We start from the raw sequence: 16,162 nt of genomic DNA, 5'->3' as shown, positions 1-16,162 counted from the left end.
GTACCTCTACAATTTCGAGAATTCCATTTCCGTCAACAAAACCATGCCTCATCTCACGAAAGAAGAGCCCCAGGAGGGCAAAGAACCGGGGCAACAGAGTGATGGGTATCACCAATTTGTAGAAATTCATGGACCGCAACTCTTAGGTTCAGGTGTTCCTGATTTTTATTGGCCTAAACTGTTCGAAAAGCTGGGCAAAGAGGTAAAGCTACGTAACAGCAGGAGCATAGACCTATAAACCTGAACAGTGAAATGTGTTTTGTCGTTATCATAGGGGAAATGACAGTTGCCAGTATTGAGGATTTGTATTTCTAGTGTGCCTGTCCCCATAGATATGACTCTAATATACTGGATGTATACTTAGTTTGGCGTATTTAAAATTTGGCGAATGTAGTCGGGGATGTGATGATTTACTATTTGACTGATTTCTGTGTAAACGAGGGGGTTATTTATATTCGTCTTTCCTTGGGGATAGAAAAGACCAAATATAAATAGCCCCTTGTTTTCAGAGTAATTACTATTTGACATAATCATGATTAAGGGCAGATGATACAAACAAATTTTTTCTTTCGAAGAGACTTTATATGATGTCATTCTTTTATAAAAGTGGATAATTCCTTGAATTCTTTTCCCCTTTGACTTGGAGAGTGAAATATTTTCCATATTTCAAAAAAAGTACAAAACAATAGTTATGGTAAATTAGTTTATTCTTCATCTGTTTACCTTTTTTATACCTCAAAAAATGGTTGTCAGGGAGAACAGAGTGTACTGATATTAGATTTACAACATAACATGTAAAATATTAATGCATTACAAATTTTACACTTGGAAAATATCAATTGCTGCTTCAATAAAATTACATATATGGACATTGCACCCTCAGTAAAGGTTTACAAATTAAAATAAACTTCATAATATGTTGACTTAATGTTTAAAGTGTAATATAAACTTAAAAATCATATACCATACGGGGTGAATTTTCTGAGTAGAAGCAAAATTGTAAATATCACATTGACTGATTTTCTCAAGACAAAGAAGAGTTATCTCCCATAATATAAGAGTAAAATTTTACAACTTCTGAAAATAATTTGCAACAGCATTTATGATTTTACTGTTTGTTTTTTGGGGGTTTTTTTTGTCACTCTTGGTTTTCCTTTGCTATTCATCTCTGAAAAAAGTAAAGAAATGCCTAATACAGGATCTCTTTGATGTGCCATTTTACATTAATTTCTGCATTATGTCACGTTTCCCAGTAGAAACAGGAGAAAGATAACTGCATGCTTCCTGCTGACATCTTATATATAGCAATGATCCAAGTCCATACCGTTTTTCGTCCTCACAATGTCTTATGCGTTGTTAAATCTAGTGGTCTAGGCCACATTTAAAAATATGTTTGTTTCCCCTCTCCCGACCCTAAATTTCACATATGGGTAGGTAGGTAGGTAAAAAGTTTTTTTTTTCTACAACAATATTTTTTGTACTAAATTTCCATGGCAATATACTAAAACATACTACAAGGTAGTATGCTTTAAACCAATCAGTGAATACCTTTAATAGGTGACCTGTAGAAGTGTAATTGTTTGTTAATATTTGTCATTTTGTTGATGGTTGTCTCTAATAAAAAAAAATGTCGCTGAAAAATATGAATAAAAACTTTTGGGTCGGCGGGAATTTCACTGGGTCGGTCGGGCGAGGGGAAACAAACTATCTTTTTTTTTTGGCCCTACCACACGCAGCACAACCTTTTTCCAAATTGTCCACTAGAATTCCAAGTTCCACAACTCGTCTCCAACAAATCATCTTCTCATGCTCTTCTTCCGATTCCTCACTCTCTGATGCATCAGGTGGATACGTTTCTTCATTTCCTAGGCATTCTTGTGAATTATCACCAGACGAACAATTTTTTCTTGATTCATCCAACTTCTCCTCGATCACCACGTTGTTATTGGCATCAACATTCACTATCTTACGTCCAAGGGATAATGCATAACCTTTCTTAGCATTCTGTAACCTTTGATGACGTTTTTTACTAATAATTTTTCCTGATTTTTTCCTGAATGATTCTGGCATCACAATTGTTTACATTGTTTACTGACCCCCTTTCCTGCTCTTAAAACACAGAAGAGTTCCAAACAACTATGAATGAGAAAACCAAAACCAACCAAAGTATTTTTTTACCATGGGAACTCTTCAGTGCTAAAGGTAGAAAAATTTGTTTATATCATCTGGCCTTAAGTGCTTGTTCTGCTTTTGAGAATGGATGAATAGAGATTTTCATAATGTAGCGCAACCATGAATTAGTACTCTTGCTTCCATCAAAGCTGCTAAAATTTGAATCCTGCTAAAATAAGTATATGTATAGTATTACAATGAAATATGTTCAAATCAAATCATGTACAGTATTACCATGTATATCTGCCTAACCTGAAGATTTAAAGGACACATCTCATGTTTTCACAGTATACAAAATTACATGCATTTTGTCTTCTTTATGCTTGTAGTAATTAATTCTAATAGTTTGTTCGCCAAAATTTTGCGATAATTAACCACAATAAATCTAAGCCCCGATTTCACAAAAGTCTCATTAATTAGATAGGTAGTCACGTGGTACAGTGACGTCACATGCGCCAGTGCTCGAGCTGGGCTTCGCCATTTTCGCCAATGGCGAATTTTTTTCAAAAATGGCGAAAAAAAATTGAAAGTGGCGAAAATCCCTTTTTGCAATAAATTGTATTTTAAATCCTTTGTCAGTGACACATTATCGCCTGTTTGTTTATGCAGTCAAAATCTGTTTATTCAGTCAACGCGTGCGAGCGGAAATCTCGTGTCGCTCCAGTACACACAGAGCTGGTCACAGGCTCAGGTAATTTATGGCTGCAAAAAAGTCGGTGATTATGTAATAAAGTACATCGGACAGCTGTTTACCCTGCTGTGGTCAATTGTTTAACATTTAAAGTCTTATTCATTATCGTGTTATCATCTCCACATTAATGTCAATTCTTAACCAGAGAACCGACCGGTAATTAAATTGGCCGTATTATTGTGTATAATGTATATATGAATACATCAATTGTTTGTTTTTGCGACCAAACTCGTTGATTACAAGATTTTGATGTGTTTGATTTTAGTTCGAATATTTCATAAACAATGTGGTCGGTCACCATTGATATGGACATAGCAATTTTAATAAATAATTTTCTTTGAAGTTCAGTGCGCAACAGTATAAAAATGCTAATCTCATAAGACTATGCACCCCATTTTATTTTGACACTAAACTTGTAGCTTCTGACCCTAGTCAGTCTAAAATTTAAAAAACATATCTATGTTTGGCTTTACAGTCAACCCCACCTGCTCAAACATCTGATTCTGTCCAAATTGCAAAATCTTCCATACAAAAACTGCAGGCCTACCAGTGCTTATAGTGCCTACCAGTGCTTATAGCTTCCATATATCCATTTTCTCGCAGTTTATCAGGGTCTCTGTCCAAGCGGTTTTTGAAAAGGTGACTGGATGTTTGTTTTTAATGTAAAGTTCTTGCTCCAACAAAAAATTATTCACGTCTTTCTTCTCATACCTTCCTTCGAAAAATAGAAAAATACTCAGTCTAAATCCTTTCTACTGACAACTAGTACACCTGAGCACAGCACAAAACATCTTAATGCAGTATTATGTACAAGCCGTTAACGTGATAATTAGTTTTTTGTTGATTAAATCTAATCTGTGTATGAAATGGCTAATAGATGTTTTCAAACTCGAGGGCGCATATGACGTCACACATAATGGCGCGTAAAATAGCGATAGTAAATATGCATATCGCAAGATTTGAATTTCATCGCTTTCAAACTCAAAAACTACGCAAAATATTTCATTTAAAACACATTTAAAGTAGTTTTAGGCATAAAAAGAATTTATTTTGCTGAACAAATGAAAAGGTTTAGAAACATGCATTGTGTCCTTTAATGACTTGCACAAGTGTATGCACACCATGTAAATTTTTCTTTAAAAATGGTACTGCTGCTATCAGTGGACCATATATAATCTCAACCATTGTACTTGTCAGGAATATTTTGTCTGATGGCATCATGATTCATCATTGCCGTCAATTTATATGCTTCTTGGGGTCCATAACTGAAAATAAAGAATATTAATGTATAATCTTGATGAAATTCAGTTGTCTGATATTTTGACTGATGTCATTGTGATTGTTAATTTATATGCCTCTCAGGGTTCATAATTGGAAATACATTAAAGAATATTGTATAGTCTTGATGGAATTCAGTTTGGCTGTGATATTTTGACTGATGCTGAGATTAGGTCCTTTGATTACAACAAAAACACTCCATTTACATATCCCATTTATTAACTGCACTTACTCTAAACATGTTTTTGTTCTGCTATAATATTGATTTACAATTTAGCATAACTTGAGAATGCTAACTGGAACAGGAAAACATGATTTTTTAAGTTGATGTAAAAAGCAGATATCTGTATCTGAAGATGAGCTCAAATAAAGATAAAAAGGTAGCATACATTTTTATGCCCCCATAATTGGAGATTCGGGGGCATATAGTTTTTGGTCTGTCTGTTTGGCCACAAAAGGTTAAACATTGGCCATAACTTTTGAATGAATGGTGATAGGGTTTTGATATTTTACATGTGACAAGACCTTTCTTTTGGTAGGCTTCTATCAAAATTATTAACTTTGTGACCTTGACCTCAGGGTTTTGACCTACTTTTGAAAACTCTCTGTATGGTGTTACTGTGGAGAATGCATGTTTTCTTCGTATCTGTTGTTGCAGACGTTTGATGCCGGTGAATTCTTCCGGATCCTCTGTGTACAGAGTGAAAATGAAAATAAGTGGAAAGTGGTAGCAACTAAAGCCTTGGAGAGCAAACACCCAAACAGGTAATAACAGCATGAGTCTTACATTGCTGGTCAGAAATATAGGTCCTAACTATGTATCAGATATAACATTGAGGGTGATTTGCTTTTGCTGAGGATGGAAACAGCCCAGTGCTATAACAATCAGCCTGGATTAACCTACTACCTACAGCTTACTAGAAGGCCATGTATCTAACGCTCTTATTTTGTAAGAAATGAATTTCATTTTTGAAAATATGAGGTTAGCACTACACGAAGAGTATGCTGGTGTGAAATGTTGCAGTTCATACCCTCATGTATTTTTAAAATGTAAATTTTTATTTTTACTTTCCACTTTCATTTCTGTCGAAGTCATCCCAGCCATTAAAATAAATGTGCTTAATATTTATCAAGAATCATACGCACATAGTTCACAACTGCAACGCATTCATAAGGAAATGGTTAACATTACAATTTGTAAAGATATCAAAGGCAAAATCAATGGGAATGTAGACTATGTAAATATTTATATTTGAAATAACATGAAGACCAACTCTTAAAGTAAGTTATTTAGTCACTGAAGTATGAGTGAAATATGTACAGTTACGTATAAATCATGACATCATGTTTCCATAAGTGTATGCAGTGTATCATGAAATTTTAATGTGCATTATTTCACTATAACAGTATATTCCTGGTCGATCATGCATGGACCTACAGAGTGTCTGACTGCCGGCCACAGCTTGAACAGATTCCTGGCCTTTTGGAAAGGATGGCAGCTCTCATGGACATCCTGTCAGAGGGGAGGTCAAAGGAAGAGGTCATTGAGGACGTTCTGCAGCAAATGTGGAAGTATGTGATTGTCATTTTTAGAAAACAGTGAAACGTCTTAAAACATTTTAAAATATGTGTAACTGTTGTACATGTACATTATAAACATAGTTCTATACTACTTTTTGCAGGTTTAACCAGACCTACAGTATCGGAAATGCGGAATTTGTAAGTATTCAATAATCTGATAGTGGACGTAACTTTCTGATTTCTTTTACTTTGCATGTGGCTGTGGTGCATTCCTGTTTTTCGATGTAAACTTTTATTAGCGTGAATGAAATGCCTGTCTCCATTCATTATGTTAAATTCTGCAATCATGAATGAGATTTGTGTGAAACACATTGTTTTCAGGGATCAGATGAGTCAATGCCAATATGGTACATCATGGACGAGTTTGGCTCGCGAGTCCAGCACTCAAATTCTCCCACAGTGAGGATGTGCCCATTTTACTTTGGGCCTCTTCAGATCTCCTTTACACTCATGTGGCCCTTAAAGGACCTCAAAGAGAATGGTGAGCATTTGTAATTTCAGTTCACTGTGTACATTCGTAAGAATGGGTAGTTGATTAACCCTTTTCTCCAAGTTCTTGAATTTTATAACAGCCTTTTACTTAATAGATAGGCAATTTAAAACATTTGCTGTAGAAATTTTAAAGGGACATGGACACGATTTGAGCTGAAAATTTTCAAATTTTATTTTATTTTTCCATTTTTATTGTTTACAATGCTTAAATAAAGTATTTCTAATGGTCAACCAAAATTTGAGTATCAGTTGTGGAGTTACAATAGCTGCAATAATGTAGCCCTCTCTGATTTAATTTTTATACCCCCCGCAACAAGTTGTGGGGGGGGGGGGGGGGGGGGGGGGTATACTGGAATCGGGTTGTCCGTCTGTCCGTCCGTCCGACCGTCTGTAGACGCAATGGTTTCCGGACTCTAAAGCATTATCCTTTCCACCTACCGTCACCATATCATACATATGGACTACCCATGGGATGAAGATGTTCCCTATCGATTTTGGGGTCAAAAGGTCAAAGGTCAAGCGCACTGGACATCGAAGTAGCAATATGGTTTCCGGGCTCTAAAGCGTTATCCTTTCCACCTACAGTCACCATATCATACATATGGACTACCCATGGGATGAAGATGTTCCCTATTGATTTTGGGGTCAAAAGGTCAAAGGTCAAGCGCACTGGACATCGAAGTAGCAATGTGGTTTCCGGGCTCTAAAGCGTTATCCTTTCCACCTACAGTCACCATATCATACATATGGACTACCCATGGGATGAAGATGTTCCCTATTGATTTTGGGGTCAAAAGGTCAAAGGTCAAGCGCACTGGACATCGAAGTAGCAATATGGTTTCCGGGCTCTAAAGCGTTAGCCTTTCCACCTACAGTCACCATATCATACATATGGACTACCCATGGGATGAAGATGTTCCCTATCGATTTTGGGGTCAAAAGGTCAAAGGTCACGCGCACTGGACATCGAAGTAGCAATATGGTTCGGTTTGCCATGCCATTTGTTTTTTACACTCAGAAAAGAGGTAGTTTATACCTATTACCAACACCCTTTGGGAGATTGGGGTAAGCGGGGGGTATTCTTAGTGAGCATTGCTCACAGTACCTCTTGTTTTTTTTTTTGTTTTTTTTTTAGGGAGAGGGCTACAACTCCTTAGGATCTCCGTAATGGTGCAAATGCGGGAGTGATTCACTCCCGCAACATTTGCGCTCATTCTAAACATTTCCTGACTTTCTTTAAGTAAATAAAATGATATTCTATGTTTCTTAGTCAATATATAAATTTACAACCTGCAACTTAAGATTTGTGAGGCTCTATTCTACCGTTTTCAACAATTTCGATAAATTCCAATTTCTCGATTCATATTTGTGCGCCATGTTTGATGTACTGAAGTTTCAACTTCCGATTGTCAAGTCATTTGCATATGCCATATAAGGTAATATTTACATCAATGGACAAGTATGGAGGCGAAAGCTAATTCGTCGGTATTGAAAAGGTTTGAATTTAATATCAAGTTAAAAACCGAATAGTAGAGTGTAAATTCTTTCTGCAACAGTATGATTTTCCTTTCTTTGACGAAGTGACTCGAGTAACTACATTTTCGCGCTGATTGTCAATTTAGGTTTTTCATTAGATCCATCTACGAGATCTCGCGATAACAAGCATGGCGGAGCAGACGAAGAATTTTGCATGCTGTACATTATATTTAATGAAAAACACCTTTATTAGACGTGCCCGAGCACAAAGTTGGTACTCCTTTTGGTGTAAACAACATTTGGGACTAATACACAGAGTTTATTATCGGTTATTCATAAAATTATTTTGCACCATTACGGAGATCCTATGGAATTGTAGCCCTATCCCGAAAACGTCAGAATAAAAAAAATTGGATAGGGCTACATTATTGCAGCTAGAGTTACAAGTGAGATACAGCACTCAAATCTTTGTTACGTAAACAGCATTAGACTCTTTCCATGTTTTTGTTTGCATTAGACTGTTTAATAGAAAATAGTGTGTTTATAACAAAATTAGATGTGCCAAACAGTAGAAAATATCTAATTGTGTTAAGAATTCACATATGAATTGAAAAAGTCTGCTCTAAACGAAACTTTTACTAGTTTATTTAACCTATGTAAACAAAAACATGGCAAGAGCTGTTTACATAACAAGGACTTGTGACCTTTCTATCTCCCATGTACCTTGAGTACTGACATTCAAATTTTTGCTGATCATTAGTAATACTGTAGATAAGCATTCTAAACATTAAAAATCAAAAAATAAAATTTGAAAATTTTCAGCTCAAATCGTGTCCATGTTTCTTTAACAGTAACGATAAGTCTTGGATGATGAATGTTGCAGCAATGTATTTGTATTCAGTCTGCTTTAAACCAGATCTTTGATCTGCTTCGATCTTCTGTCGCTAATACAAAGATCTGAAGACATCCTGTTTAGGAGCACATCAGGATGAACTTTAGATAAACCAATTAAATTGTCGCTGGCAAAATTGTTGGCGGTAGGAATAAGTGACAGTGGATCCCGAAGTGTTCGGATAATGACTTCCAAAGGAACCGTAAATGTTGAATTCAACACACAGAATAGGTTTGATTGGTTCTTGTAGAAGCATTTGATTGGATGACCCTAGTGCATGCTGATGTGACCCTTTACAGAATGTCTTCAGATCTCTGTATTAGGAACATCAGAATATTGGAGCGGATCAAAGATCTGGTTTAATCAGATTGTATTTGTATTCAAAGTCATCAAAACACTTTCATTTTATAGCATTTGATATTATTGTGAAATTTAGATGAAATCACAAGAGATTTTTTACCAAGTGTACAAAATCCAGAAACAAGAAAAGCCAGGTTGATTCCTTGGGTTCCCTCTGATTTGACTGCAGTTGACTACTCTCAGAAAGAACCAGACATTTCTTTTTTCAGGGTGAGGTTTTAATTTTCATGCTAAAGAGAGCAAATGAAAAATAATGTTAGGTTAAATGTTTGTCATTTATGCTCTCTTGTTGATGATGGTGGAAATAATGATGAATGTTAACAGATTGATATTGGAAATAACATATACTGACATGCAAAAGAAACTCAACAATATGCAATGATTTTTAATATTGATAATTTATTGTTAGAAATTTTGAATTGTTGGATATTATAAACATTCCCAAGCAATGTATGGATGATTGAACTTTGCGTTCTTGTGTTAGCAAGACATCAAAATGCATCCTGAGTAGCACATGCACGGATACACATGACAGCATTTCATGTGTCTCGGACCTGTTTGTTATCCTTCAGGTATCTGGTCAGAATAGTCTTACATTTAAATTTCTCATATTGCATAAAGGATGTCTAGGCTACCTAACGATGTGCGCATAAGGGCAGTGCAGTTACTGTTGGCTGGAAACACCCAAAGTTTGGGGCAAGAGCTCTGAGACTGAATGTCCGCAAAAGCGCAATAGGGCGTCTCTACAAACACCTTAGACTGACTGGTGCAACTGTCAACCACCCTCAAACTGACCAGCTGAAGGCTACGCCTTGTCAGGATCATTTCATGAGGTTGCAGCACTTGTCCAGCCCGTTTAGAGCGGCCCAAAATCCTGCAAATAAGACACCAGGGACACATAATTCAAAAATAAGCCAAGAACCTGTGTTTTGGTCTTTAATTGTCACCAACTTGACTTCAAACTTCATCGTCCAAATGTGTTTGCTAGGCAAAGTTGGCTTTATGCACTCATCTGTGATGAGAAAAGATTTATGCTTTACTCTTATTATGGATCTCAGGGTGTTTTTTTTTTTATCATAGTGTGAAAGTTAGATCAATAACTACATAGTGGAGTGTGACAGGTTTAATGGTGGTAGCAATATGGTGTCGGGCAACATTTGTAGTGGCTGCAAAACCCACTTGGTCATCATTGAAGACAATTTGACAGCTCATCGGAACAGTGACACTGTTCTGTAACCTGTCATTGTGCCATTTTGTTTGTCTGTCAGCACAATTTAATTTTTCAACAGGACAATGCCAGATGTCATGTGGCATGATTACCTTCACCTAAACGATATTTTTTGCCGAAGTGATGATGGCATACTCTAAATTTAGTGTGTTATCAAACAGAACAGAAATGTATCTTCTATTGTCAAAATTTAATGATTTATTAAAATCAAATAATTAGAAATTATAGAAAATTGCAGGTTTCGTATCTTTTGCACGTCAGTATATATGTTGTTATTTGGGCAGGACTTGAGGTGTATCCTCTTGTTATTTTCAGTCGTTTATTAAACTGGAAAGTTTTGCAGACTCTGACATTAAATATGGAAGACTTCCACGCGACAGGAACCCCAAAGTTTACCTGAAATATATGAGTTTCCACCAGTTTCTCACAGACAATAGATTTGATATTGTGGAAACAATGGAAGAAGCAGATATTATATTCATACAGAAACACTTCAAAGAATATGAGTAAGTAAAAAAACCATGTAGGGTAGGGAGGGGAATCTTTATATAGTACATATACAAAGGAGTTCAATGTTAGGTTAACATGCAACAAAATTAGAGGAGGTAGGATATAATATACATTCAATTTTTCCTCAGACTTTATTTTCAAAGTACACACAGAAACATTCTGATGATAAATTCTTTACAGGTATACTATACATGTATGTTAAGCATGAGGGGATCATTTTCAGTCTTAATTCTACCTCTGAAGTAAGTTTAAGTGCCAGCTCCATAACAATATTTATTAAAGAAAGAAACTTCATTTTTGTAAATACCCTTGAAACTGGCAGCCTTCATGAAGCTCCAACATCCTTCATGGAAAATATGGCAAAATGAAGCATTGCAGTTCATACCCTCATGTATTTTAAAAAATGAAACATTTCTTATATTTACATTTTACTTTCATATCTATTGGAATTCCCAGCTGTTAAAATAGACGTCCTGTATTTATTGTTATTCATACATGCATTGTTTACAGCTACAACACATTCACAAAGAAATGGATATCATATATCAAAGGCAAAAACATTGGAAATTCAAATATTCATTAATCACTTGTTTGTCATAAAAAATTGTAGGGTAAGAGAGTCTAATTTAGGGTTGGTCGAATGAGCAGAAACGTGGCAATTTATATTCTACAAAATGTTAAAATATGTTTGTATGTAGCTGTGTGCCTGTCGTTTATCAGATGCACATGTTATATATAAAAGCCTGATCACATATTCAGTTAATGGAAATGTAGTCTTAATTGAGAGCTGATATAATATTTATTTTTCCATCCTTTAGGGAGACTCTGTCATATTTTGTATTTGATTTCATTTAAAAGCAATTGACTATGTGATAAATCCACTGTGGTACAAATTTTGCAGCAAATACCCAGATAAATGCGTGAACCAGTTTCCCTTTGAGAGGGTGGTGACTGTAAAGGACCTCCTGGCGGTTGTCTCGCGGCGAGCAGGGGACGGCAAAGAAGATCCAGACACATTGGAGAGGAATCCAAAATGGCTTCCAGTCACCTACAATTTGGAAACTGAAATTACACAATTTGTTTCTTACTTTCAGCAGAGGGAGAAAAGGTAAGGACACTTGATGAGAACTTTTATACCCCCACCATAAAATGGCCAGGGCATATTGTGCTCTTCCCTTTTGTTCGGCCATCCTTTCATTATACATGTGCGGTTGAACTTCGGTATGGGTATGTTGAAGTGAGTTGGAAGTCCCAACTATATTTCTTTATGTATTTTAACCTCATTATCTCAAACCCTTAGATATCTCGGCCCCATCAAGTTCGAAAGAAAAAAGTTTGACTATAGTTGTATTTTCGGGACTCTGCTTTTCAACCAGATGGGCCATTCATGTCATATTGATATGTCGAGATTTTCAAATGCCCTTTGGATCTGTTTTTAACAATACAGTGTAGTTATTCCCCAGGTACTAGTCAGTTGTCGAATATTAGATATACACTTATCCTCTATAAATGAGAATATTACATGCTGAAATCCATTTCATATGTCATATCAGCCCTAGTGAACCCATATCAACCTGAGGGATGGAGGTAATCTTGTTTAAATGTGGTACATGTACATATTTGGTAGATGCAAAAGGAATAAGAACATTTATGTTAGCTGTACAAAATACAGCATTGACATGAATATACAAGTGTTGTCTAATTACATTGCAGAGCTCTTGACAACCACTGGATATGCAAACCTTGGAATCTGGCCAGAGGTCTAGACATGCACGTCACAAATAACCTGGATTACATCATCAGACTGCCGGACAGCGGGCCAAAGATCGCCTGTAAATATGTACACGATCCAGTTCTGTTTATGAGAGAGGACATCGGCAATGTCAAATTCGACATCCGCTACATAGTGCTGCTGTCCAGCGTGACTCCGCTGAAACTTTATGTTTATAGAGTGTTTTGGCTCCGATTTGCAAACAGGTATGAAATTTCTTTGTCTAATTTTTTTTTAGATAAGACATGTGGTGTACATGTTTAGCAGTAGGAGACACAATTGAAAGCCACTGAACATCTGAAATGCTGTGGATATTAAAGGGGCATGGACATGATTTGGGTACAAAAAATTACATGTATATTTAATCAGTAATATGATAGTACCATATAAGTAGAATATTTAGCGAGGATTTGATTTTTGCATTATTAGCGACAGTGTTAGGATCTCTAAAATTGAATATCGCTAATATTCATTCCATATCAGGGGTAATAGCTATCTTTCTTGGAGTTATAAAGTCGCTAAAATTAGCTCTGGCAAAATTTATATACCCATCATTCATGAAAAAATTGCTAAAGTGTCTCGCTAAAAATACCACTTACACAGTATTTGATTCTTGTAAAACAGCAAAAAAGAAAACTAAATATCTAAACCTGGTGCAAAGATGTCTTTGAGACATCTAAACTTTTCATTTTCAAAACAAGGTGTGAGCCCTGCTTATGTTTACATGTCGTGTACTCAACATCAATTTGATGCTAAAATTTATGGCTTGGGTGTAACTCAATTGAATTAAGACGTCCCATACAAAAATATAGTAAAATACATACATAAAATAGTCTTAAGTGTTTTATATGGATAATATTTAATGAAAAATATCCGAGGACGAATCAACGTTTAAACCGATACGTAGTAGGCTTCCATACATTTTCATCGAGGCATATGTTTATTATCACGAGACTATCATGTGACATTATATTTTGATTGATTGATTGATGTTTTCCGCCACACTCAACAATTTTTCAGTTATCTGGTGGCGCCCAGTTTTTTATTGGTGGAAGAGAGAACCCAGATACAACGTACCTGGGAAGAGACCACTGACCTTCTGAAAGTAAACTGGGAAACTTTCTCACATAACGGCACGAGCGGGATTCAAACCCGCGCCGACAAAGGTGAGAGGCCGTGTGATTTTGAGCGCGATGCTCTAACCACTCGGCCACGGAGGCCCGGTATATTTAGAACCAACAAAAATGATTGTAATAATCGCGAAAGTGCAACGATATCGGTTACATGCAGGCCGACCCTTTTTATATTGAAAAACGAAACCTACTTTACATTAACTGAAAAGTCTTGAGTAAGTTCTCCGATAAAAGGAAGGAAGTTTGAAATGCATCTAATGCAGCACACTTTTTAATTTTCGAGAGTATGCAAGAGATTATCAGATGTGGAAAAGGGTTCTTTTTGTGTCAGAAGTTGTTCCCAACACTTTTCTGATATATCAATATAATGAGAATATAAATATATAAACTTCGATCACCACCATACACTGTACATCGTTGCACTTTTACATTTACTGCAGCTGGTCGCAATAATTATGTAAATTAAAGGCAGTGCTAATCGGAATCGGGAGATGATATAGGGGCAATTTCAAGGTAACAATATAAAATGAACATCACCTTCGCGCAAATGATATATGATAAATGCAGAGTGATTTGTTATTTAAAAGAAATAATATATGATTATATGATAAGCATTTGACAAGAAAATTTTTCACGTATGATAACGGTAGTAAATAACAACATATCGTATATACTCGCCTATAAGTCGGTTGTATTTTTAAGGTTATTTTGTAGGAATTTGCCATTGACCCGCTTATAAGTCGGTACAAATTTTTGTCAGAATCGGTTGACAATTTCAAGTCAATGCTCTATTGTTTTTACCTATGTTTCAAAAAATATTTTGAGAAATTAATAATTATGAGGTGCTCAATATCCAAACCTTATCTGTTTGGGGTTTAAACGCAACCCTTGATCTATGATGGGCAATGATTTACCTAAGGAATTATGGTCTCCTAATTACCAGTACCTGACACCATGTTTACTTAGTGGCACGCGCCTCGCGAAAACTGTTATTGTGGGATTCAGGTAAAATTCATTGTATCAACAATAGATTTTTTAAGAGTCAAGAATGATGATCTAAATTATCTGTTAACAATATTCAATCTTTTATGAAATATATTTCAGCCGGTATACATATGAATATTTCAATATTAAATCGGGTTCGTAATTCAATTTTACCGATAAACGATAGATTAGTTGAATTGAAAGTATTAGTTACCGGTACATGTGTATGTAAATAATTTTTAACTAGATAAAAATATGTAAATACTTGTACTTTATGCATAATTTTAAAATACTTAAACAATACAATATGTCTAGATATTTGGGAACAATAATCATTTGTGTGGTAGTCCATGATAATTGTCGGAGTTGTTTTAAAAAAAACCACTATACATTACGCCGCCCAGAAAAATACCAATCTTCTTAGGACGCGCCTATAAGTCGGACATAGAGTTTTGGACTCAAAATTTACTCCCAAAAATCCGACTTATAGGCGAGTATATACGGTACAACAGCCGTTGCTAATGACATCATGGAAAAGTGAATTATGACATTTTCCCCGCGATAAAACTACAAGAACTTGTACATTGTGACATACTTTTTTATTGTGACGTCATATGGTGCGAAGTGCAGTGAGGTACATTTATATACAGCACTGTAATTGTTCTCGGGAAGGCTTAACTGAACCGAGAAAAAGCTTGTACAATGTAAATTTTCTGGTATTTCTTCTTTGTGTTTGCTCTCACTATAAATTGATTTGTTTATAAAAGATCTTCATTTCTATAACAAAAAACTGTCAGTTTCAATCGATCAAAAATCATGTCTACCCTTTAAAGTTTCACTAATGTGTTTTGTGCTGGAACTCGACAAAACATCTGCTTTATACACCCCAGCTAATTTTTTTAGAAGAGTTTTTATGTAGGAATCATCATATTGGGGTATTAGGATAGTCTGTTTTTAATTATAGTGCAGGTTTTGTTTTCAAAACACAATTCTGACAAATGTTGATACCCTGTTCTGCTTTCTACTGACTGACAAATGTTGATACCCTGTTCTGCTTTCTACTGACTGACAAATGTTGATACCCTGTTCTGCTTTCTACTAAACTGATAAATATTGATACCCTGTTCTGCTTTCTACCAACTGACAAATGTTGATACCCTGTTCTGCTTTCTACCAACTGACAAATGTTGATACCCTGTTCTGCTTTCTACCAACTGACAAATGTTGATACCCTGTTCTGCTTTCTACTGACTAACAAACGGTAGGCACATTAAGATTTTAAAGATATCTGTAGGATTAAACTTTTATGATGGTAACACAGCTTGTTCTTACTATGTTCTTTTGGAGAAATGGATTTCACTTTATCATGTTATAGTCAGGGTATCACTATAAGGATGCTTGAATTGGTAAAACATGTAATGATTAACACTTAACTTGTGGATCAGAGCAGAGAAATTTAAAACTTGTATTTCATATCAATATTTTTGTAGGCCTTTTTCGTTAGATCACTTTGATGACTACGAGAAACATTTTACAGTGATGAATTATGTTGATGAGGGACAAAAATTAAAACAGGTAAGAATGATTTAGAGTT

At 35.5% G+C, this 16,162-nt stretch overlaps 1 protein-coding gene across 2 annotated transcripts in view; it reads left to right on the top strand.

The window, feature by feature from the left end:
- Positions 1–14: 14 nt before the first annotated feature.
- The window catches only part of LOC125675692 (tubulin--tyrosine ligase-like protein 12), a 19,805-nt gene continuing 3,657 nt past the window's right edge, over positions 15–16,162 (top strand). The window contains exons 1-10 of one of the 2 annotated variants that reach the window (XM_056160470.1): positions 15–202; positions 4,800–4,906; positions 5,549–5,713; positions 5,824–5,860; positions 6,044–6,203; positions 9,019–9,152; positions 10,486–10,676; positions 11,582–11,788; positions 12,394–12,657; positions 16,059–16,143. In XM_056160470.1, the coding sequence (XP_056016445.1) occupies positions 44–202; positions 4,800–4,906; positions 5,549–5,713; positions 5,824–5,860; positions 6,044–6,203; positions 9,019–9,152; positions 10,486–10,676; positions 11,582–11,788; positions 12,394–12,657; positions 16,059–16,143 (1,509 nt within the window). In that variant the 5' untranslated portion in view covers positions 15–43. The remainder of the gene's footprint in view (positions 203–4,799; positions 4,907–5,548; positions 5,714–5,823; positions 5,861–6,043; positions 6,204–9,018; positions 9,153–10,485; positions 10,677–11,581; positions 11,789–12,393; positions 12,658–16,058; positions 16,144–16,162) is intronic. The other variant, XM_048913477.2, reaches the window with a different exon arrangement.

The sequence above is a fragment of the Ostrea edulis genome, chromosome 3 (assembly GCF_947568905.1).
Source record: "Ostrea edulis chromosome 3, xbOstEdul1.1, whole genome shotgun sequence".
Taxonomy (NCBI): Eukaryota; Metazoa; Mollusca; class Bivalvia; order Ostreida; family Ostreidae; genus Ostrea; species Ostrea edulis.
Note: the sequence above shows the minus strand (reverse complement) of the source record. Positions and strands in the feature narration are given on the sequence as shown.